The sequence below is a fragment of the Cyprinus carpio genome, chromosome B7 (assembly GCF_018340385.1).
Source record: "Cyprinus carpio isolate SPL01 chromosome B7, ASM1834038v1, whole genome shotgun sequence".
Taxonomy (NCBI): Eukaryota; Metazoa; Chordata; class Actinopteri; order Cypriniformes; family Cyprinidae; genus Cyprinus; species Cyprinus carpio.
In genome coordinates, this window is record NC_056603.1 from 16757246 (window position 1) to 16782908 (window position 25663).

The 25663-nt window shown below is 36.4% G+C and overlaps 1 protein-coding gene across 1 annotated transcript in view; it reads left to right on the forward strand.

Moving 5' to 3' along the window:
- dok4 (docking protein 4) overlaps positions 1–25663 on the forward strand; it is a 39995-nt gene that overhangs the window by 2353 nt on the left and 11979 nt on the right. The window contains exon 2 of the mRNA XM_042726825.1: positions 21572–21879. Within this exon, the coding sequence (XP_042582759.1) occupies positions 21814–21879 (66 nt within the window). The 5' untranslated portion in view covers positions 21572–21813. The remainder of the gene's footprint in view (positions 1–21571; positions 21880–25663) is intronic.

The following is a 25663-nucleotide window of genomic DNA, read 5'->3' on the forward strand; positions in this document are numbered from 1 at the left end:
TGTTTTAGCTAAAAAGCTGTTTAGCTGTTTGTCTTCCATCCTTTTCTTCATTTGTGTCTCCTTCGCATCCATAACTGTTGAGTTGGACGTTGTTCTTCTTGTCAAGCACTCTGTTTTAGCTAAAATAGTTTGTCTTCCATCCTTTTTTGGCTTTCTCCAGTATAATCCAACTCATGTAATTAAACACAATATGATTAGTGGGCAGATTGGACCCTGCTGCTGTGGAGGTGCACACACTGTATATGTAGTGAAATGTAATACTTTTGTGTGGGTTTGCTTCTTCGGCAGTGTGAGTGTTGTATATGTGTATGCATAAGTGCATTTCCACTTGCAGTTCATTGATGGCTTTCAAAGAGTTCAGTCTGTGCACACACAGGCATCAATACACATGCCATCACTGCATGGAGAGATCGGCGCCATCCAAGAGCATGTGCTATATGACCTGACCAGAAGCTGCTAAAAAAGACATAACAGGACAAGATTCCAGTCAAGAGAGATGAATAGCCTTAGAAGTACTGGCAGTCAATTTCCAGTGGTTTTGTAATGGGGTCTATTACAATGCTCTTTACATACTAATAAACTTTTTTGTGGGTTTTGTAGCTTGTATAGTCACCTGAGTCATAGATGTTATCCAAACATCTGTCCTTGTGTGTGTGTGCGTGTGTGCGCACTTCTGCATTTTGTTTGAAGGTTGCAGTTGACAGCGGAGCAGTGTGGGAGTCGGCTGGTTTTGGTCGGCTGGCTCACAGTCTGAAAGAGAGAGAGAGAGAGAGAGATGAACGCTCTGTAATTAGCACCCGCGGCTGCATGCTGCATTCCACCTCTGTAAATTACAGAGTGGCCTGCCTGCACTGCCAGACCCAGCAAACCTGCCTGTGTGAGTGTATCCAGACCCCCCTCTTCCCCTCCCTCGGCCTCACGCACATGCAAAACGACAACTTTACCTGCTAGCAACAGACTTTGCCTTTTATTAGAGTTCTTTTCCTTTTTTTTTGTTTATTTGCTGTGTTTTTTTTTGTTGGTTGATGTTATTTCTGTTGGTGGATGGTGTGTCATTGATTTGTTTGGATTTTTGCTACCCTCCCCAGAGCTTTTGCGTGCATACGCGCCACAGACTCCCTACACTTCGGTCTGTCATGTCTGAGCGGCATATTTAAAGAGTTTGGTGTTTAACTACAAGTACACTGAAATGCACAGCATTTCCATAACACAGGGGTTTTTTTGATTTAAGAATTGGGATTTGAAGCATTGGGATTTGAAAATATGCTTTGTTTTGAGGGGTTTAACAGGGAATGTGTGTGTAAAGGTGTCAAAATGTGCTACAGAGCTTTGAGACTGCAAAGTGGTATTTGCTCTGAGCTTATGAGTGTGTTTAGACAGGGATGAGGACAACCAATAATCAGATATGGTCATATTGTCCTTATAGGTATTAGATGTTTTTGATGCTGCTCTCTCTTCTGTACTCCGTTATTTCACATACTTTTAAAATGCTGTAAAATGTACAAATTCTGAAAGTAAAAAAAACAAAAAAAACAAGTCATCTTATAATTTGCAAGGAAACCCATAAATTGACATGAGCAGAATTCACTCACATTTGATGTTTTTTCTTACAGTCTTATGTTGATAAATTAATATTTATTGTATTATATTAGTGTCATGTTCTGTATGTTACCATGATGATGTTTTGTATGTGTGTAGAACACTGTGCACCTTCTTTATATGCATTCACCACAGCTTATGGAAAAGCTACTTGTGATGTTCAAAATGAGGCTTTTACTTTATCATCTATATATATTTTTTAACATATATTTTTGTATAAGTGGTTGTCATTATATTATATAGGTAAAAAAAATATCAATTTGGTATATTTATGTTGCATATTTTTTATGATAAAGTTCTGGCAACCACAGCTGCAATATTGTTTTTCTATAAATGTCACAGATTTAGTTTTTAGTTTTTTTGTTTGTTTGTTTGTTGTTTTTTTGTACAGCATACCAGCATGACAAGAAAAAGTGCAAACAGCAGAATGTAAGCAGCTTATCGTTTATTATTTGATCAATTTTTTTTATATTGAACTGTTAAATGACCAACAATATTGACGCAGTGAATTAATAATGAACTTTTTTTTGTGTAAAATTTAGCTTTTAATGTAATTTATAATTAAATGAGCTAAAACAAACATTAAAATACGTTTTTGGAATATTATGCACACAATTAAGAGTGAACGTGTGCATATTTTAAAATAAAATAATAATAATTATTATTAAAAATGAGATAAATCCCCCTCCCGATGTTCAAGACATGGTTAAAGTGTTGGGTTTTGATGTGAATTTTTGAAGTAAAGTGTACTTGAGTTTTTGGTGTTTGTGAAAATATCTGAGGGTGAGAGCTGTGTTTGTGAGGGTGGGTGTAACGATCATGTGTCGTCTGTGCTGATGGATGGGACCGAGTAAATGGCTGTGACCCTGACAGAGGACCCAGCTGAGGGACCAAATGAGCTTTGTGACATTGTATATGTGTTTGAGGGTGTGTGTGTTTCTGTGCCTGTCTGAGTACAGCACACCATATAGGACAAGTGGCGTATTTCTTCTGTATTGTGACGCACATCTGAGTGAAACAGATTATTTGTGCTGCGTGGACTATGTTGATTGGATGGAGGCAGTCAGGCAGATCTGAATGTGAGCTTGCAGTTGATTGTACGAAAGGGTCGGGGTTTAATCAGACTAAATAATTGAAGTCACCAAACAGTCTGCCATTTCACTGGAAGATTGATTTTAGACATTTTGATTAAGAATTGCGAGGTCAAAAAGAAGCACATTAAAAGATGAATGAATCACAATAAGATGAATAGCATGCATTTAGAAAATAAATTGGGTGAATCATCACTTCATGCCAGAAAAAACTCTTCTTACTATGCAACTACTGTAGCACACTCTGACTTAAGGTAACATGCTGGTTGAAGTGTGTATTTATATATCCAATAGCATATAGTGTTTCTCTATACATCCAGCTGTACTGTATTATATACTGCTTCTGTAGTGGTTGTCTATACTGTACGTCCATCTAAATATAGTGCTTCTGTATTGCATGTATATATATTTTGGTTATTTTTTTTTTTTATTTAGTGTATGTATGTTTGTTCTGTGTGTGTTTATTGTTTATATCTTTCATATTGTTATTTCTCTACGGTCTCATCAGCTGACTCTGCTGAAGAGGATTTGCCGAACTGCAGTTTCCTGTTTATGTCAGGTCTTCCTGTGGTACAAGTTATGTCTTGCTGTTCGGTTAGTTAATGCATAAAGAGCCAGCTAATAATAAACAGTGATGTCTGAAGATGTCATCAAAGTCTCTTTTCCCGATTGCATTGCCGTGGCTGAATTTCACCTGCCAAGATTCATCAGACAATGGTAAATGTGACCACACCTTTAGTGTGGGATTTTTTTTTTTGTCTGCCAAGTGAAAATTGTTAGATTTATTTTAAAAGTAAGCACACATTACTCAACAAGCCTCAAAAATATATTACTTTATTCCAATTTTTTGCACAGTAGTTATAGTGAAGTTTTCCTTGGCAAGGATGACCAATTATAATTTTAAGCATACAAAAAGCATGCAATGAATAAAGTCAGTGCAAAAAGCTTGCAAGGAATAAAGTTTACCACTGGTGCACAAGTCCATGACCCATGCTTTTGAAAAGCACTCCCTGCTGGAGCTGACATTGAGAGTGGAAGGCTGTACATTATAAGTTCAGCTCTTCTGCCAGGCCTGCTGCTGAGAAGCCCCCATGAGAGCCCCACAGCAGTTAGGAGATATCAGACAACATACATAATTTATGACAGAGATAGGGATGTGGCTTGCGGCTTGTTTTTGTGTCTAAGTTGTGCCCTTGTGCACTCCCTCTGTAACAAATGAATAGTGAACGCATTTCCTCCTGCTGTCTTTCCCTCTGTATCTTCCTCTCTCTTTCCCCTGGTTCTCCCTGTTCTGCTGTGTCCCATAAATCAGCTGGGAAGTTATGAGACCAGAATATGACATTAGGCCATCTTTTCTTCACAGAGTTTTTAACTTTGTGCAAGTGAAGTAATTATGGGTCATGGACAGGAACTCCAGCAACAGGTTGGGGATTAGTTTGTGGATTTGCCCCTGTTTTCTCCATGCTACCTCGTTTTTTTTTTATAATCATGTTCTCTTTAGTCATCTTTAAACAAGTCTGGTTCTCCATATTGTAGCAAAACATCTTTTTTGTTGTTTTTTTGTTACCAGAGTGCAATTTTTCTCATTTTTTGTAAAGCTGCTTTGACACAATATGTATTGTGAAAAGGCTTGACAATACGCTGTCAGAGTTTGCTTATAAAGGCTCTCAGTCAAAAAGACTACTTTGTAGAAGTTTATTTGAGCACAGTAAAATATTCCTAAAATAAGCTTTGCTGTCTAGCATAAGTTTCATTTAATCTACTTATGTGGGCTACCTGGTATATACATTTATTTTTTTTATATTATATTTATACTTTATTTATTTTAAAAAGATTTTATATCAATTTATATATATATAATTGTTTACTAAAGATAACTTAACGGAGTAAAAAAAAAAAAATTTTCATTTATATGCACAAATATAAAAATTCAATGTAATGAACTGAAATATTCCCTCTATTTTTTATATAAACATTTTATTACATGTACATTTTTGAGGGCAAACAAATAGGCCTATAGTTGAATCAGAGTTTTGACTTGATTCATTGAATCATTCTTGATTCATGACTGTTTGAACTTTTACAGAAGTTTGCTATAGTTTTAAAGAGGCAAGATTTTTAGGAAACTTGATGACCAAATAATAAGTGCATAAAAATCATTTTATTGTCCACAGTGTTTCTTAATTTTATATCTTCACAGCACAAATTGCATATATTGTGAGGATTCTGTATATTATAGTCCTATTGGTATGTGACAGCTGCAGGTTCAGATAAGGCTAGAGCTGAGATGTTACCATCACTCATAGGCTGCTGTGAAGAAATAAATTCAGATTTGAAACCTGCTTTACAAACAAAGCTAAATGATGAGCATGTAAACATCTCCTCCTTTATATATCTCTCTTATTCTCTGCATCTTTCCCTCATTTTTTGACACATTGATTTATAACAAAGTATTGCGCATGGTTGTGGCTTGAACGTTTTCCTGTATGAGGCGTGTCACTTCAGCCTGCCATAAGATAGAAACTTCAAAGCCAAAAGCTCCAGAATGCTGACGTGAACATTCTCCCAAGTTCTGACATTCTCCCTCAGCCCCTGTTTCTGTGTCTCATTTCTGCTTCTTTCATCTTCTCCATCTCTGTTCACCCTCAGTCATGCGAGGCTGTCATGGCACATCTGTGTGAGACAGAGAGCGAACAAGAAAAAGAGAACGAAACACTGTTTGAGCAAGATCGAGATTCTTGGAAAACATGACTAATTTGTTGCCAGACTCGTCAGATCTACCTGAAAAAGAGGAAAAGATTGTCACTTTAAGAGAAATCAGCAACCATTTCATACAGCCACTAAACCATTTACAAAAAAGGACCAGTTGGTTTTCTGGAGATGATAATTCCATGTGGACATTTGGACCAAAGAGTAATGCACCAAAATGAAAATTCATTCAATATGATTTTTGTAATAAGCGATTACGCTTGTTCTTCCTTCAAGTGGCATTATTGGGTAACATTTTAAAAGATGTTGCATAATAGATATAAAAAAATGACTTTTGGCTAATGTAAGCACTTTTAAGCTTATGAAGTGGTGCAATAATATAAATATATTATTCCATATTACTTTTTCTGTTAGGGATGAGAATCACTTATATGCAACGATATAAAATCTTCATTCATGAAAGAAAGTTCTCATAAAAAACAAGTTGGTTTTTTTTGTATGTTTATATTTTGTTGTGTTTTGATGATGATGCCGTGGTGCCAAGAATGTGCGAAATGATAAAAAAAAAATTGGTTTTTTGGTTTTTGTGTTGAAGTGGTGGTGGGAAGAAGTTGTTATGGTGTTTTTTAGGGTGTTTGGCTGATGCTGTGTGAGAGTGAAACCAGCCGTTGACTCAGCAGCAGCGTCTCTGCAGTCTCACAAAGTGCCCTACAAACCTCTGCCTTCACTCTTCCTCCCTGTAGAGCCGAAAAATAAGGGTAATTCTTCATTTAGGCCTAGTTAACTAAAATGTCCCATGGAATTTGCTATCTGAGCTGGTCTGCCTCAGTTTTCCTGACTTATTCATAGCTTGATCATCAACTAGTAGAAGCAGACGTCGATAATGCAGTTTTAAAGAAAGGACTAAATCTAGACTCAGTTGCATCTCAACTGTCGAAGGAAATGCTTTCCAGAGATGAGAAAAGGAAGCGACAGAGAGAGTTCAGACAGACTACCTCAGCTCCACAGGAGCTAGACGAAGCTGATGGCCTAGCCAAATGCATGCTTTGTGTGACAACAATGCTGGGGATTTGGATCCGTCTGAAATATGCTTTCTCTCTCTGTGTTTCTCTGCAAGCCCAGGTCTCTTTTTTTCGCTGTCACCTCTTTGTTCATTCATCTCATGCTGTTTGTGAGATGACGTGATAAATTCTAGGCTGTCATAACACCTTCATTTGCACCTTCATTAGTTCTTTCCAATAGGAATAGGCTAAACCAAAGGAAGTGGAGATGGTTCTTTGTGTCAGAAATGCAGTCAAAACACTCATGAGTAAACCTGTATATACACCTTCATGTTTGTTTAACTGTGGCACCAGGATTAATTTTGCTGTGGTTTGGTAGCAGTTTGTACAACAAAACAGAAAAATTGATGTTTGGAGGTTGGCATGAAGCAGAAAGATTAAAGTCAGGTTAGATGGCCTGGGCAAACAAGATCTGTCTTAATGTTTCTTCTTTCTTGCAAAACACAGCGGCTGCTTTTTCTCTTTCTCATCTTGATCTCTAATGTGTATACAGTGGAGTCGTTAAGAAGGGTAGGAAGACAGGGACTGGCCCACACCTTATTGAAACGTCTCACTGCTCTGAAGAATTAAAAATGTTTAAATGTGGTTAATGGTTCCCAGGCATAAAAAAGCCCCATAAAGTTAAAAACCAATAAATGTCTCTCAGATGATAGCAAACTACGTCTTTCCTTTCTCTCCTTTCATGCCTGAGGGAATTTTATGAATTCTAAATGTTTTTATTTGTTGTTGTTCTGCAGCAGCATTATTGAGATTTGGAAGTGTGTATATGTTAAGGGTGTGTGTGTTTGTCCCATATTGTAGGCTGTCTTGGGTAAGAGAGACACTTGAAATCAGATGGGCTTTGGACTCATAGAGTGGCTCTGCACAGTGTCGGAAACCAGACAGCCACTCAAGATAGACGCTGCTGTGTGAGCCTTTTCTTTCTCACTCAATAAAAGTGGAATTCGACTGAATGAGATTCAAAAACTTCACTTTCTTACATGCACTCAAATACTGATGGTCGCGCTATTTTTATTTTCCTTTCCTCTCATGAGCCCAAGAAAATAATCCAACTAAAATCAGGGCTGGCGATAAAATATAATATTATAAATTGTAATTAAGTACATGATTTGTTGATTAATTAATCAAATGAGCATTCAAATGTGATTATACATGATCAAATTAGCATGTAATTAATCAAATTTGCATTCAAATACAGCATTCCAGTAGCTCAAACAGTAAAAGCATGGTGCTAGTATGGGAAAATTCTTATTTTCACTTTAATTTTTGTGGATTCCATAATTTTCAATTACATGTTTCTTTTTTTTTATATATAAAAATCATTTTTTTTGTATGTATATCATAACTGTTAAATGTCTTTTTATATATATATATAAACAACATGTGTATAAAAGTTAAATATTTAGAGGCCTCTTGAAATCAGTTTTATTTTTTCTGAACTTCTGTTTTAACTATTTAATTTCTAATAATACTATTTATTTATTCATTAATTTTGTTTATTTATTTATTTATTTTAGAAGTACGTTCTACAGTACAATAGTAATATTTCTGTCACAAATTCAAGCTAAACTAAACTTTTTTTATTTTGACAGGTTGCAGTGTAAATCACTTTGAATAAAAGCATCTGCCATGTGCATACAAGTAAAAATAATCACAGTTAATCAAAAAAGGTTGAGAAAATTAAGAAAATGTTTGAATGCATTATTGTGGCCAAAGGTAATGTGGAAATCATTGATTGGCCATTATAAAAATGCATTCATTTTGTTTTATGTCATTGAAGTCAATCATTAGCCTATAGTCAACAGCAATGCATTTTGCAATTAAATTAGCGTGAGGCAGACTTAGTACCCACAATGTTTTAAGTTAGGCTAAGACCCCTGCATTCTGTTCCACATGTTGTTCCAGACCATCTAGTTGAATCCTTGGTGAACGGTCTTTTGTGTGGTGTGTGGTGATTGGACACACAAATACATGAAGGTGTTTCTTCAAGCTCCAGTGGCTCCAATGTAGGACAATTCTTCATATCAGAACTTGCAAATGAGCCATAAGGCATAAAAAATGGCATTATTTTTTAGTTTAATAGTAATAACACTATATGCATTAAATGTACAGCACTAACTGAAATGAGACAAGGCAATAAAACTGTAACAGAGAGGCTGAGACTGATCCTCCAAATATAACACTACTTATCAATCATGCAAAGTTTGGCAGTGTGTATGCCTGGAAACTCACCAAAGCTAAAAATCCACTTCAAAGTACCTAACCTGTCAATTTTTTTTCTTATTTGCATTATTTTCCATGTGCAAAAGAATCCATTTTTCAAATTATTTTTTTTCTTGCATCAAATTCTGATTATTATCTTGTCAGAAACAAGTGCATGAACAAGAATAAGTGTCTGTATGTAATAAATCTTCTTTGCTTTTAGCGGTGTGTATTTGCAGACTTGCGTGTTTTGTTTGCTTTATCTCTGTCAATCTGGTAAAAGGACTGGAGACAAAGTGTCGCGTCAGGCTGTAGGAGGGGTGCTGAAACCAGTTGTCTGTGTTTATAGCTGCTCTGTTATCTTTGATAGATTGAGGCTTGCAGACATCATGTCTCATCTGCCTGCGCTTTCTAGGTGTGGGGGTCTGTGTGTAAATTGTGTGTTTTTTTGTGTATCTTTGTGGAGTAAAGCCTGGAATTTTTCCACAAGAGGTCAAAATCAGGGCATATAAACTAGAGTGAGGCGTCTTCATTCTGTTCCTCCAGCTGTCTATTCCCCCTTACCTCTTCTTATTCTTTTTTTTTTTTTGTTTTGTTTTTTCATCATTATTCAGATTTTTTTGTTGTGTTTTTTTTGGCTTTTCTGCCTCTTCTGAAGAAGAGTGGCTTTACTCAATGTGATTTCAGAAAGGCTGTTTCTTCCATCTCATTTCAGTGCTTTGACGTCTCTGTGGGTTCTGATGATTGCTTGTTGAAGGAGGCTACTAGCCTAAATGGTAAAAAAATAGATTTTTTTTACAAGCGGTTGAACAATGTTTTTTTTTTTGTTTTGTTTTTTCCCAGTGGTATGATACAATATTTTGAGAGCTGATATAATGCAAATATAAAGTACTCTAAAAGCTTGTTAGATTTTTTTTTTCACAAAAAAATTGCATACTAGTCCCACTGGGTTATAATTAATGGCAAAATAAATGTTATGTTTTAAATAATGTTTATTTTAAGATAAGAGAAAAAGTTATAAAACATAAAAATTATGAAAATGTTGTATGTACATTTAAAAAAACAAAGTAAATTAAAATTATTTAAATTAACACTTCTTTTAAAGGGGTCATGAACTGCCTCTGTTTTTATTTTGTTATCAGATGTCCACTTATAATGTTATCAATATTTTTACATTAAAAAAACATAATTTAGAAGTAATAAGCTATTTTCTGCTTCAAATTGTGCCTTGTAAAAAAAAATCCACTGTTAAATGAAGTGAACAAAGGACCAAGTTCTTACTGACATGATCTGAAACTTCGTTAAAAACACCTTTTTCCCCAATGTTGGGATCGGAAGGAAGGCAATGCAAAGACTGTTTTTCCACAACTTGGCATTGCAGAGTGTCTTCTTGTCTTCAGGAGCCATCTTTATTGTTTGGTTTGGTTTCTGCACAAATAGGTGGGTGGGGGTATACAGATAGTGATGTAGAAGCATGCGTTGATCATCTTCTGTGGAGGTGGTGCTTATCCACACTATTACATCATAGAGTGGCACATTCCACAACCTGTCGTTTTGGCAGATTGGCTCTAATATATATTTATTAGACTAACGAGAAAGTTTTGAGTTCTGAAACTTACAGGATGTTTTTATAGTACATTGACCTCTTATATGTCAAAAGATCAAGGGAATTTTGGTTTCTCAGTTCATGACCCCTTTAAAAAATATTAATTAAAAAAGACTAAAACTATTTAAAAACAGTTCTGGCCAATGTTGATAATTAGTTTAATGTTCTAGACAATATCAAAAATTGATACTATTATTGTAGTACTATTTTTACAGTAAAAAATATGGGAAATTTTGAGAAGAATACTGCGATTGCTGAGAATAATGAAGTGCTTTCAAGAAACAGTGCACTTAAAGAAAATCTCCATTTTAAGTCTGTGCTGTAATCTAGTTTGTGCTAGACGAAAGAAAAATTATTTTTAAAATCCCCAAATAACTTACAATTATTAAATATTAATATCAGCTGAAAAATGTCAATACAAAAAAAAATGACAGAGACTTTTTATTTAGTTTTTTTATTCAATTCTGATTAACTTAAACACCCGGCGAACATACTGGTCCATCAGTGTGGACCCTGGGAAATCAGTAGACCACCCACTGTCATGTAAATGAATGTTCATGTCAGCCTTAAATGTTCTCATTCACTTACGTATGTGGCAGTGTGTATTAACACTTGTGTGTGGGTGGTGTGTTTAGCTTAGTTGGTCCTGATGATTTTGTGCTTTTTTTTGGCATTCCTAGAAGAGGAGTTAAACTAAGCAAGAGGTGGAATAAAAAAAGAAGAATAGATTTATTTTCAGTTTCAGAATCTGATGGAGCTTTATTGGCCAAGGGAGATCATAAACTCTGCTTTATAGGATCTCTGAGCACTTAAATATGTACAAGAAAATAAATTACAAGAACAAACAGCTAAATGGGGAAAAAAGAATTAGATGTAGAGATTTGGTGTAATGTTTTTGTTTAGCTGACAAGTTGTATCCATGTATGATAAATGTGCCATACCTTCCCCTCTCTCGCTCTCTCAGCTGCCCACTGATAATTACCTGTGTTTGTCCCATTGCTAATAGACAACCTAGTGGATGTAGGGTCAGATTGCCTCTAGTGCAGTGTGTAGTGTATTAATTAAAGCTGCCCTTTGACCTCATCTTGACCCAGCGGAGTTGCTTGAGCCTCAGGCATTGATTCAACCTACAGATGATTGGCTATGAACTGAAGCTTTGCAAATCTCACATCGCTCAGCCAAGAATTCCCATGATAGCAAATTAATAAAAAATGCAGTAAGAATCACTTTTAATTTTTTCTCATTTTCATTCCTCCTTAACTTAATAGGTAATTTTGCATGTCATTGTGGCAGAGCCTGAAAGGACAGAATGGGCCCATAATTGGATGTGATATGTGAATTGTATGGTGGGTTTTATGTGAGATACGACAGCTACAGTGGATTAAGGGGATAAGGATAGAATGATGGTAAGACAGAGTTGGAGGGAGACCGGGACATGTCCTTGCACCCTCCTAAAGCAGTCAGATGACAACAAAGCCCTTTAATTCAGTGTGAAATTGGGTTTGAGTCTACATGTATGTATGCAGTGGATTTATTGTCGTCCTTCATTAGAATGTACACACATTTTCTTTCATAGTGGGGATTTGCCATTGACACTTTATTGTTCTTATACTGAGCTAATGATATTCTGGATCCATTTTAATTTACATTTTCAATAAGAGATTAATTAGTATATTTATTCAGCCACTTTTCATATGGAGCTATTGGCCGGTCTCCATGATGTAGGTGATTTCAGGTTTTACTCTCCTTGTGGGGAAATTTGGCAGACAAAAGCTGACCCACACAGATGCAGACAGCCAGGAGAGATCTGTGTGGAGGCGGTTTGCACAGTTGCAGCACCACAGGAGAGGAAATTCAATCGTCCAATCATGAAGCCAGCTGAGGCCCCACTGCGTCCTGTCGTCACCTCAGCCCCATCCCTCCCACACCCGATTTCTTTCTCCTCTTTTTCCTTTACCTGGTAGTAGGGGTCATGTCACATGCACTGGGTATCCTCAACTGTGCTGACAATGTGGATGAACCAAGAAAAAAGTATATTCAACAGAAATCCATCGTCCTTGAATGATAAATTAATGACAAGCTCCACAAAAGAGAGAGAACTCACTACCTTTCTTGAATTCTTGAATTCAACTCTTTATCTCGCTCAGCCATTTTTCCTCTATACTGGTTTTTGCTCTTGGTAAATTCAGTTTGTTGAAATGTATTTCCAACTGTGTTGTTCTCTGGCTCCTTACATTCTTTTTGCGTGACATGAATAGAAGAGTTCTATATTCTGTGAGTATTCTGTTAGTAAGTGACTTCATAAAGAGACAGCAGAAGTAATATTAACTTAGTGAAATGAGACAATTTCAACTCTCTCTCCTCTTTCACTTCACCACTCTTCATTTCTTTCTTTATCTTGCTGGTGGAGTATCGCAAAGTGGAGTGTTGTAAAACCCAAATCTTCCTTTCTTCTTCTGTAGGGAGGCACTGATATTAAAAATGTTGTTGATACCAATATTGGCAATAATTATTTTCATTTAATGGCTAATTAAAGATAAGTGGACAATTTTACAGCTACAAGCCTGTACCATTTCATTTAAATAATTAAAAAAAAAACTGAAATCAATCATTTTAAATGGTGAAAGTAAATTTATCCTTCACGACTTTATTATGTACTGTTTGAAAAATACAATTTATTTTGAGATTTGCTAAAGATTGCATTGTTTGCAATTGCAGTGTTGTTAAATTGTTAATGTTTTGAAAGATTAAAATAGAGGAACAGTTATTTGTCACCTTTTGTTGTACTTGGCTTGCATTGACCAGTCTACGTTGTTTGATTTTCAAGAGTGTTTTCGATTAATTCCTGATCAATTCTTTTAATTAGCAATAGAGAGTGAGGGTCAATGTCAGTAACAATCTTTGCTTTGCTGTGTTATTGCCGATCCAGTCATTAAGTCCTGCCTGACCCTTTGTACTGGGTTGAATTGATTTCATTATGCTTTTGTTTTCACAGAAAGGGATGCTATGTGCTTATAATGGGTTTGATGCTAGCAAGCAGTGTACTCATTTTGTAGTTTTTTTTTGGTTTTTTTTTTGAATTTTTTGTTTATATGATTTTTTTTTTTTATGTTATTTTTTTAAAGACATGATAGATGATGCTATTAGAGTTTTTGATATTTATTGATGGAATAAAAAGTTTTATTTTAATAATTTCTGGCACATTTCCTCATTCCTCTTTTTCTAATTAGTCTTTCCACCATATGCATTTTTAATTAGGCTATAAGGTTGTGCTGTTTTGAAATTATGCCTTTTCAAAATATACAATAGTCAAGCAAATACTGTATGATTTATGGCAGGTATAACTCTGAGGGAATATCATATTGGGGAGTTTATTTCAAGTACAGCTGAGTTTGTTGCCAAAAGCTTATCAAGATCCCAAACACAGTGACCAGCACGGATCAGCTCTAGGCATGGCGAAGCTGATATCGTCCTCTTTTGGAAGGCCAAACAAAGTAGTTTTGCTGTCACAATGAAACACACAGCATCTCCACAACATGGCGGCAGCAGCAACAACAATACTACAGTGAGAATAATTTGGGTGGCGTTATGCAAATGTTCTCACATTGTGACGTAGAGATGTGGGGGCGTGTTAGAACGAGATGTTTTAGGGGGGTGTGGTTGACTCTAAAGCTTTAAAAAAGAATTTCTCTTTAGATTTGAGACTTTAGTCTTTGCAACTTTACAGATCTTTATGCTCCAAGAGCTTGTAACACTCCAAAGAGAAAGGAAAAATTTAAATCGCATCACATGACCCCTTTAATGTGCTGCTTCTTAAGCCACTCTTTTGTTGCCTTGGTGGTATGTTTTGGGTCATTGTAATCCTTGAAGGTTTATCCATGACCCATCTTCAGTTTTCTGGCTGAGGGAAGGAGGTTCTTGTCCAGGATTTTACAGTTCATGGCCCTGTCCATTTGCCCCTCAATGCAGTGTAGTCGTCCTGTACACTTAGCAGAAAAACCACCCCAAAGCATAATGTTTCACCTCCATGCTTGACTGTACGGATGGTGTTCTTGGGGTCAGAGTCAGCATTTCTTTCCCTCCAAACATGTGGCCTGTACATGTGCCTTCTTGAGCAGGGGGATCTTGTGGACGCTGCAGGATTTCAGTCCATTGCGGCATAGTGTTACTTTTTTGCTTGGTGACTGTGGTCACAACATGCCTTAAGATCATTAACAAGCTCCTCCTGTGTAGTTCGGGGCTGATCCCTCATCTTTCGCATGATCATCCTCCATGAGGCGAGATCTTGCACGGAGCTCCAGACCGAGGTTGTTTGATGATTATTTTGTATTTCTTCCATTTCCACATAAACGCACCAACAGTTGTCTCCTTCTCACCAAGCTTCTTGCTGATGGTCTTGTAACCCATTCAAGCCTTTTGCAGATCTACAATCTTGTCTCTGACATGCTTTGACAGCTCTTTGGTCTTGCTCATGGTGGTGGGAGAGGTTGGAATGGAAGATACAGATTGTGAGGACAGGTGTCTTATATACCTAACGAGCTGACAGTAGGAGTAACTTCTTAAAGTGGCAGGACTGATCTGTGTTCCACATGGGCACATAACCAGTCTGTGGGAGCCAGAATTCTTGCTGGTTGGTAGGGGATCAAATACTTATTTCACTCACTGAAATGCAAATCAATCTCTAACCTTTATATAATGTGTTTTTATTTCTAGATTTTCTGGTCGGTATTCTGTCTCTATCCATTAAAATAAACTTACCATAAAATTACAGACCCTTCATTTCTTTATAAGTGGGCAAACTTACAAAATCAGCAGGGGATCAAAAAAATATTTTCCTCACTGTATTGCATGTCAGATGTTGGTTGCCCTAGGAGTTCTGCACAGCTTGAGAAGCAGAAAGGGTCCAGCGTGTCCTGTTGGGCTTTCCGACAACCTTCCCAATGTTAATACTTTTCAGATATTGTGCCTCTTCACTGGAGCCTTATGAGAAAAGGATGTCTCCCTGTCAGGAAGGGATATTATGTGATAGCATGATAGAATAGGAGGATGAAAGGTTAAAGAAAAATAAGGTTTGTTTTAGAGCAGTGGCACATGGAGGCCCCTCTCTGGTTTTTGTGTGTTTGTGTTTTTTATTTTTTTATATATAAGAATCCATGTCTCGGTTCCATTTTACATTTATTTGCAGTTAACCGTGTCTTTTTATCCGTACTTTGCTGTTGTCCCTTGTCACATTCATGCCACTTTATAGGACCTCTGTGAAACCACAATGATCTCAAGGGAGGCAAAAGAGGTGGTGCCTTCCTCTGAAACTTTATCTGCTTATGTGGCCACTGGAAAGTGTCACTTAATAATATGTGACTTTTTATGCTTTTTTGGCAAATTTTTTGTTTTGTTTTGTTTTTTTTGTTATTTATGCTATTTGTTATTATTATTATTTTTGTTTGTATTTAAATTTGCAGGCAAAAAAGGCCATCATCTATTATTAATAGTACATAGTAGCACAGGTCACACAGAAGTCACTTAAAAAAAACTTGTGGACTTTTATGCAATGTAGTAAGACATGACAATATAAATCATAACAAAATAAGAAATAGAAGTGTAATAGCAGAAAAATCTTACTATATAATCTTACTATAAATCTTACTCTATTGTATAAAAGTCCACAAGTTTTTAAGAGGATGGAAAACATCCTCTGAAAAACTTGTGGACTTAGTAAGACAAATGACAATATAAGTGATAACGAAATAAGAAATAAAAGTGTACTAGTAAAAATCACCCACACAATGATGAACCGTTCACAAATTTCAGTAATGCTTTTATGTACTTTTTATTTTTGTAACAATCAAAAGAGATGCATTCTTATTGTATTCCAGTCAGCTTTATGTTAGTAAATGTGGCAAATCCACAAATCTGTTGCGAAATGCGCTTGAGCAGCAAATCCTTTCCCCTTATGCAAAAAACCTGATAGATCCATAGATTTTGCCTGACAAAATTCATTAAGTACACCAAACCTTTAGAATGTTGGCCAAGAAAAATGGATTATTGCTTTGTTGGCTTTGTTCTCTGAAAATCTGTGTGTGTTTGTGTGTGTGTGTGTGCACGTGCACCATTTTTGCTCCTACGTTCAGGCTCTGGCCAATAAAGGTGACCCCTGAAATACACATAATTGCATCCAATGACCTTTCTTTCTGTTGCTCCATCTCTCTGTCTCTGTCTTTCCCTGAAGCACACTTACTATTTCACTGTCCACTCTACTGGCCTCCTCGCAGCCTCGCCTGTATGAGTCACTGCAGCACTTCAATTTTCAATTTTCAGTTCACTTTCTCCTCTGATGGACTCCAGCTGTGAGGGTTTATCAAAACTGACAATCAGCACACCTCTGCGCCTCCTATTCACTTTCTTTTCTTATTTACTTCTAGTCCTCCTGGTGAAGTTTTGCCAGCTATGACCGATACCATGAAATTAACCACCCACATTGACTTTTTCTAGACAAAGGCATATGTTAGGGGCACCCAAAGCATTAAGGCATGGGGTTTTGATCAAATAAATCTCCTGTGTAATTCCTATGTATCTCTGTACTATCATGTTTGCTTGCACTGTGTCCATACTTTCTTTTGCACTGGAAGCTCCTGTCGAAATTCAAAGTCAAATTCCTTGTGTATGTAAACATTCTTGGTAATAAATCTCTTTCTGACTTTTAAAAGTTAAGATAATTAAACTGACATCTTATTTTTTTAAATATGTAAATTTTAGGTATTAACCAATATGAAGCCTTGTGTGTTCATGTTATTGGATAGTGGTAATGCAACACTAACTGTATCTACAGTCTTCAGATTTTAGAGTAATATGTCTGTTTGCACTGAAAGTGAAAATATTTTACTAAATGATCACAGACAATTAGAACATATCTGACATTAAATATTAAGCTGTGTAGAGTAGCGTGTTGGACCAAGTGTGAAGTGTGAAGCTGCAAAAAATAGACAGCAATAACAGACTAAATTTCCTGTCGTGGCTGGGTAGGACAGAAATCAGATTTACATGCAAGAGATAACTTTTATTGCTTGACACTTTATCACTTCACGGCTGGTTAGTAGACAGTGTTATGGCAGTATCATAGTACTTAGAAGTGAATGAGCAACTCTCAGCTTGTATTGATAGTCTTGAAAAGCTTCATCCCTTGCTAATAGAAATATGACCAGACCAGGACTTCTCCTAAATATCTCTCATTATTGTTTCTGTCATTCTCAAGATCACGTTATATCAAGTTTAAAGATAATTGGAAATTGATAGCATGTAGGCTATCCATTTTAACTGTATTTTGTTTTTCCAAGAAATTTTATTCATTTCATATGAATTCTTTAACTATTAAAAATGAAATATGTTTGTGTGTAATCAGGCACAGGCACGTATTTATTACTTCATTATTTACACAATAGCAAGACAATTAACAGGTTGTCTAACTGGATAGAAAGTTAGTCATTGCTTATATAAGATTTACTCATTTTTTATAATTACTATAACTGCTTAACTAGTAATCTTTTATTTTTTTGTTGTTGTTGTTGAAGAGATGTTAAAGAAGAATAGAAAGTGATTTTGAAGACAGCCCCCCCCCCCCAATTCACCATAATTTTGTTCAATTGTGACATTGTAATTTAGAACACTAAATAATTTTATTCCAAAATTGTGGACTTTTATGCAATATAGTAAGATATAAGTTAACAGAAAGTGAAAAAGAAATTTTGATTAAGTGTTTTGTAGTAGAAATAAATCGTTTAATTATGAACTGTTCATAAATTTCAGCAGGGCTTTTATGTACTTATTATTTTTGTAACAATAAAAGAGATTGTATAATTGTGCCATTTGCATTATTGTACAGTTGTCACCCTCATCATTGAAGGCACATTTTGTTCAATTGTACGATTTTTCTCCTGATCTGAGCTTAACAATATTGGATCTGCTGTGTAGGAAGTTATTGTCGTCATGGTTACAGTGAATATCACCACATTTTTATCTCCACTTCCTTAAAAATAAGATGTGTTCGGAAAGCCTAACTTCATATTTCCAAATGGGACCTAAACCCATAACAATGTGGTGCAACTGGCCAATTCTCAGGGATTACGAAGACTTGGCGACAAGGCATGGCAGGGCTATCATTAGCCAGGAGTTCAACAGAGACGTGTCTGCCTGCCGCTTGCTCTCTGCTCTCTGTCAATACCCGCACTTGACGGTGAAAACAGATGTTCTTCTTCCATTCCTCCTCCCACGTTGAGTGTCACCTGCGTCTTAACAAGCTGTTTGTCGCTAGTGCTGCAGGGGGCTGGGTGGGATATTCTGGTGTCTGTATTCATTAGCTGCCTCTGAGTCTTGTTCACACCTGGATTCTTAGTCACCACTGTTTCTCCCTGCGACAAACAAGAAAAGAGAAGCGAAGCCTCAGCTCAGGCAACGACAGGGCTTCTCGGCTAATTTCGGTTTTGGCAATCTCAAGATAGAAGTGATTGGCAAAGATTGCCAACATAGAGGAGACCTCAAGTTCGTCCAAGTCTGAGATTACTTGGAATTTACACCCTAACAAGATTGTTACAACTGCCTACTCACTGGCTATGATTGTGTGCTTGTGTGTTCTTATGTATTATGTGTACATATTATTAAAATATATTATTATTTCTTTAGTATTTTTTAAATGAAAAGTAATAGGTTATGTGTGCGTATATACACCACCATTCAAAAGTTCCAGGATTGTCATGGTTTTTGGTTTAAATAATTTTTTTTTTTTTTTTAGTTGGTCAGTGTAACGACGTAACAACCTTCATAGTCATGGGAACCTGCGAACATTCAAATGAAACTTTAATAACCAAATAAACACACAACAGCGCGACAGCCCCTCACGGACGACTGCCGCGCACAAACACAATAAAACCCAAAATAAACCCCAGGCCTGGTCCTCTCTCGTCCTTCTCTGTCGTAACTCCTCTTTTATCCTTCCGGATCTCCTCCGTGGGACTCAAGACCGGTGAGTGGTGCAGGTGTCGCTTATCTCCAATCACTCCACCGGCCTCAACCCGCCCCACTCGTCACAGTCAGTTTTAGTTTAATTTGGTTAAATGAATGAATTACATTCAAAAGTTTGTAGTCAGTAAGATTTTTCATGTCTAAACTATGCTCACTAAGGCCGCATTTAAATTTAAATTAAAATTAAATTTATGCATTTAGCAGACGCTCCAAAGCGACTTACAGTGCATTCAGGCTATCAATTTCTACCTATCATGTGTTCCCGGGGATCGAACCCCCAACCTTGCGCTTGTTAACGCAATGCTCTACCACTTGAGCTACAGGAGCACATGTGGTTTGAAAATACTGTCTTGCGCTTGTTAAGTAATTTTTGTAAATATTGTGATAAGGGATAATTTATTATTTGTGCATGATACATTTTGAAAACAAAATAGAAATCGTTTGCATCATTATGAATATCTTTTCTGTCTGGCATTTAGACCATGTATGTTTAGATTAATATATTTAATATATTATTAAATATTTAAAAGAAAATAATTCACAATTGCTTACTATGCTCTACCTTTTTTTTTTTGCCTCATTAACTTTTTGCTCATTTTCTCTTTTTGGGGGTGTTACTGTGCTCTGTTAGACTGGAAAACTTTTGGTGCCTATTCACTGCACATGACCTAATACTTAACAATTCAGCATATTGCTATATACTCTTGGTTTAATATACCCATTCATCATACATCAGAAGGCTTTTAGCAGCTCTTATATTAAACTGTTAGCTTTAACTTTATGCTTGATTTGTGTCTGTTGCCTCCTGCTGAACAGGAGTAATCATGATAGACTACATACACAAATATACAAGTCAGTGCTAAGAACATCTGCCAATAAAACAAATTTGAATGTAAATTCAAAAGTAAGCATAATGACCTCTCCAAAGTATTCTGGGCCATTAAAGGTGACTGATTCTTATTGACAGCTGTAAATCAGGTAAAAAAAATACATTAAAATAACAACATCATGAAGCACTTCTTATACCTTTACCTCTGTTCTTAAACTCGCCTTGAATATTTATTACTGCTGACACTTAAATTCTAGATTTTCAGGCTGTTGTGATTTGTTTTGATCTTTCATTATGAGGTTCCATTGAGGTCCTCTCAAAAGTGTTTTTTTCATCGTTCATATCCTCCTTCAACTGTTCTTGTTCTCCCTTTTATCTTTATTTCTCCATTCACTCTTCTGACAAGGGCTTTTGAAGCTGGGTCATGAGAGCACATAATAATGGCATTATGATTCACTGATATTCTACTGGAGCAAATGGCCCCTCCTTCCCTGAGCGAGCCACTTTTTAAAACCAACAGCGCTGACGACGATTAGCCTGGCTCTGTCCTGGCTAATGAGCTCCTTGTTAAAGTTTAATGTCTGTGTTCCACTGCAGTCAAGAATTTTAAGCTCCGGCTCTCTTCTGGGGAAGTGTGCCACTTTGGGGTGTTGTTCCAGAGCATGCTGATGATGCTGTTGGTTTTGCTCTTACAACCATGTGCCAGTTCTTTGGCCTGAGGGCCGGAGCTCAGAGGATTATTATGAATGCTTAGAAACTTTTCATCTCAAACTGTGTGTTTAGCACATTATGCCTCTATTACTTATTATAAGTCAGTGTTTCTTTGTTTTCCTTTTAAAGTGGGGGTTTGTAAAGGCTTACAAGATTGGATATGTGGGTAAGATTTCTCGGTCTGATATTTTGGGATGGTTCACTCAAAAATCTAAATCCTGTCATAATTCAATCTATCTAACAAAGATGATATTCTGAAGGCTCTTTCAGCTGTATGCTCATAAAATTAATGGCATCTAAGCAACATTGCATAGCTTTCATTTAATGCAAACAAAACACTTTTTTTTTCTTTTTTCTATTTCTTTTTTGGGTGAACTTTCTCTTTAAGGACTGTTCACCTTAACAGTTGAAAGTCTGCTACTCTGATATGTTTAATCTTTCATTCTCCACAAAATGAGGCTTGAGCTATTTAGTGCGGAAATAATCTTTGCAGTTAGAGTGGATTTTAATGTAGGCCATTATGACATTTGAAGCAGCCGTTGGGTAGAAATATGTCATATAGAACTGTAATGTTTATTTAACTCAGTGAAATTTTCAGTAAAAAATCTCTAATAAAAAAACTATATTCTCATAGAAGGGTGGGTAGATTTTGCCCAAGTGAAGATGTCTAGCAAATCAATGAATAATCTATCTAGCAAGCAGTCACCATACTTTAAATTAACAAGATATGTGCCCTTTTCTCGTCTCTCAGTGATCATGCAGGATTGAGGAGACTGAATCCTGTTGGTGAACCTGGTATGAAGATCTACATGATCTTCTGGACGTGAAGTTCCACAAAAGTTGCAGAGCTGACGAGATCAAGGAAGACTGGAAGGCAAGCGAAGAAGCGAACGAAGGAAGGAAGGAGGGAGTTGGTTGGACTGGCTGAAGGGGGAAACCGAAGGGCTGGATGCAAGCCTTTATTCATTCTAGAAGTTCCCAGGTTCCTCAGAGATGGCCTCCAACTTCAATGACATTGTCAAGCAGGGCTATGTCCGCATGCGGAGCAGGAAACTGGGGGTGAGTAGTAATTAGTTGCTTTTAGTGCACTTGATGGGTGGCTTGGTCTTATGCTGTTTAACTTGTATTGTCATTGAGACTTGTTGGTTTTTTTTATTTTTATTTTTTTTTTTTTTTGAATTTTGTTTTTTATTTTTGATTTTTTCTAGTTTGGGGTTGTTTTGTTTTTCTATTTCTTTTCTAATTTAGATTATAAATTTTTTTTAGTAATTAATGTAGCATTTACTAATAAATTTCACAAATAATTACGAAGAAATGGCTAGCCAGACATTGAATTAATTATGGAATTTTGAAGTAGAAACACTGATATGGTATTGTGTTGTAAAATATACTACAGTAATCTTTGTTTTATTCAACTTCAATTTTTTCCTTTTTTAGTATTTTTAATTTGCGTTATTCTAGATCATATATAAAAATGTATTTTAGTTTAGTTTTTCACATTTATATTTAATTAATTTAATTTTTAATTTCAGTTGTTTTTCCTCTTTTTTTTTTATTCTTTTTTTTTTTTATTAGTTTCTGTTAATGATAATAATACTGGAGCCAAGGATTATATCAGTTTGTGTTGGTTAGCATTTACATTAGTGGAGTGTGATTGGAAAGATAAATGACAGCATTGCTTTATATGGCATCAGAACGTACTAGTATTATTCGTGTTGTTTAACGTTTCATCCAGATCAGAGTAGATGTCTTACACAACATATTGCCTAAATTTTACTGGATAATTGTATGTTTTTGAAGAGATTAAGCAAATTGTTCCCTTGGAAGAGCCTCATGAAGCAGTAATGGTGCAGGACGTGGGGGGACTACATTCATACTACTAATTTAACCTCATCTCTGGCCCAGAGACCTCATTAAAGCTTTACAATCTTCCTCTGACAGGAGATTCAGTCTCACAGGCTCTGAGAGCATCTCCTCTGCTGCCCCAGTTAGTTGTACTTAAATATCCCTTTGTAAAAAAAAAAAAATCTCATTCTTTTCTTTACTTTCTTTTTGTCATTATACTTGTCGTTTTTCATTAGCGTGTTTGTCTTTGTTTTATTTGCATTACAATCACTTTCCATTACTGGTTTTCCTGCTCCGCATATGCTTTTATGATTACAAGCATGTGCTTTTAAACTATTTCACTGCTGAAATCAATCTGGATCAGCTGGCTGCATTGATGTTTCGAAATGTCTAAGAAGTTCCAGTATTACCGTGTCTAGTGACTTTCTGAGTGCCTCTCGAGCTCATGCACAGGTCGATGGCTGAATTATGTAGTCAGCAGGATTGTGGTTACTGTGCCAGCAGCGGGGTTATGACACATGGTCCCCCTGGGGAACGCAGTGCTAAATAATCTAAAAGGAGTTTATATTTTCTCCCATTTTGCCTCTTTATTTCTCCCCTTCCTTCATTTTCTCATTTCTCTCTGTTCTTGTTCCTTTTGCACTGACACATCTTGTGTCTGTATGTGTGCTTGTCTTTGTCTCTCTTTTTTTTCTCTCCTGTGCTGTGCAAACTCAAAATGGGCACCGTTCCTCCATCATTGTTTAACAAATGGCTTCCCTAATTGTAAGTCAATTTTCTTCGTCTATTTAATATTATGCTAGTGCACGTAATGCAAGCACAATATCATAAATCCCCGCTTATGCACAGCTAATACTATTTACATCCATGCTGCTGCCTCTGCTCTGATTTGGCAGCAGCAGTGAGTGCGTGGCGGCATTTGCATTTGTGTCTGAGCTGTGACAAAGCCCTATCCTTCTCTCTCTCTTGCTTTTTCTGGCTGTAGAGGAATTAGCCTCCACAGATTGGAGGAAATATTGTGTTCTAACTAATCCATTTTCATTGGCTTAAAGCTCCTACATTACAGCATTTTCATTGTATTGTCCATCTGAGAGTTGTATTGACTGTGGGTGGTAAATATTTTGCAAGACTTTGACCACCCAGGTTTATTTAGCCATTGCTGTGTTTGTTAAAGAAGGGTTTGGTCAATTGGTTATTGGTCTTATTTGTATTTTTGTTTGTTTGTATCAGTTTTTGTAATTATTGTGGCTAACTAGCTGATGCTTCTGGATTCTGTACACACATGCATTATTTGATGTGTGATATTTTTTTTTGATTATCGCAAAGGCGATAAATCGCGATTAGGCATAAGCTGTGATCGTCATGCGTATCTTTCAGTGAAGCAAAGGCCAGAGGGCGATCTCGTGCTGAAACTTCAAATACGCCCCGCAGAAGAAACCCAGGAAATCCCTATAGCTAGCGGTGGTTGATTAAACAGAAGATTTAAAGGGTTAGTTCACCCAAAAATGAAAATTAGCCTGTTTTACTCACCCTCAAAGCATCCTAGGTGTATGTGACTTTCTTCTTTCAGACGAATTCAACCGAAGTTATATTAAAAATTGTCCTGGCCCCTCCAAGCCTTTTAATTTGGTTAGGGTGTGTTGGTTTTTGTTTGTTAAGAGTTCGTGAGATGTGGTGTAAGGTTCAGTAATAAATAATAAATTCCACGGCTCCGGGGGTGAATAAAGGCCTCCTGTAGTGAATCGAGCCATTTTTGTAAGATAAATAGCCATATTTCAAATGTAAAACTATTTTTTTTTTTTCCTCACTTCCGCTGACTGTCATATGTGGAAGCCGTTCCGGCAGATGACGAAGACGTCGCCGTTGTGTGATTAGTGACGAACGTGGAGACAAAACAAAACAAAACGTCATTCACGAATTGGCACAAAATGAGGATTTGTAAAAATAAATAAATAAATAAATAAATAAAATGTTGGAGGATTTCGATATAAGCCAAGAGGAGACTGGTTTTCCTTTGCTAAAGTAAGGAAACTTTTTTTTCTTTGCTCCTGCATTTCTCAGAGGCACGCAGACATGACACACATGTCCTTCATCATCCACCTGAACGTCTTCCACGTACCACAGTCAGCGGAAGTGAGAAAAAATTGTTTATAACGTTTGAAATATGGATATTTATCTTACAAAAATGCATGGATTCGCTACAGGAGGCCTTTATTCACCACCCGGAGCCGTGTGAGGGACGTTTTATTACAGATGTACCCACTTTATTTCACGTCTTCTGAACTGCTGACAACCAACACCCGATTACCCCCATTGAAAGGCTTGGAGGGGCCAGGACAATTTTTAACATAACTCCGATTGGATTCGTCTAAAAGAAGAAAGTTTTAATTTTCATTTTTGGGTGAACTAACCCTTTAACTGCTTTCATTAATTCAACTTGACTAATAAACATGTGACTACGACAATATATGGTTTATCTGAGTTTCTCTTATTATAATTTTTATTATAATAAAGTATATTAAAATGCAACGCTAATCAACATTTATCACTGCTTAGAATACTATGAAATATGTTGCGTACCTTATTCTATGTAAGACGCCACATCATCTCACAGAAGGATTTATTTCAAACACTCGACTGACATTTATGAAGTGAGTTTGGAGTAAAAACATGTTATTAAATGTGGTATTTTCACATGCTTTCAGATGGAGTAGCATTTTCTAGACAGCCTTAGTTCACTGACAAACTACGCAAACAGCTTTCATAATCGCAGAACGATTTCTTCGATTTCATAATCGTGCGATTAAATCATCTACGATTATGAACGCAATTATGCGTAGCTTGTCAGTGAACTACGGCTCTACACATGACAATCACATTCAATTAATCATGCAGCCCTACTCGATACCAAGTCGGTACCACAGGGAAAAAATAACAATAATACTTGAACATTATCTCCTTTATTTAACATTACAAAAGACCGGAAGGTTCCATTTTT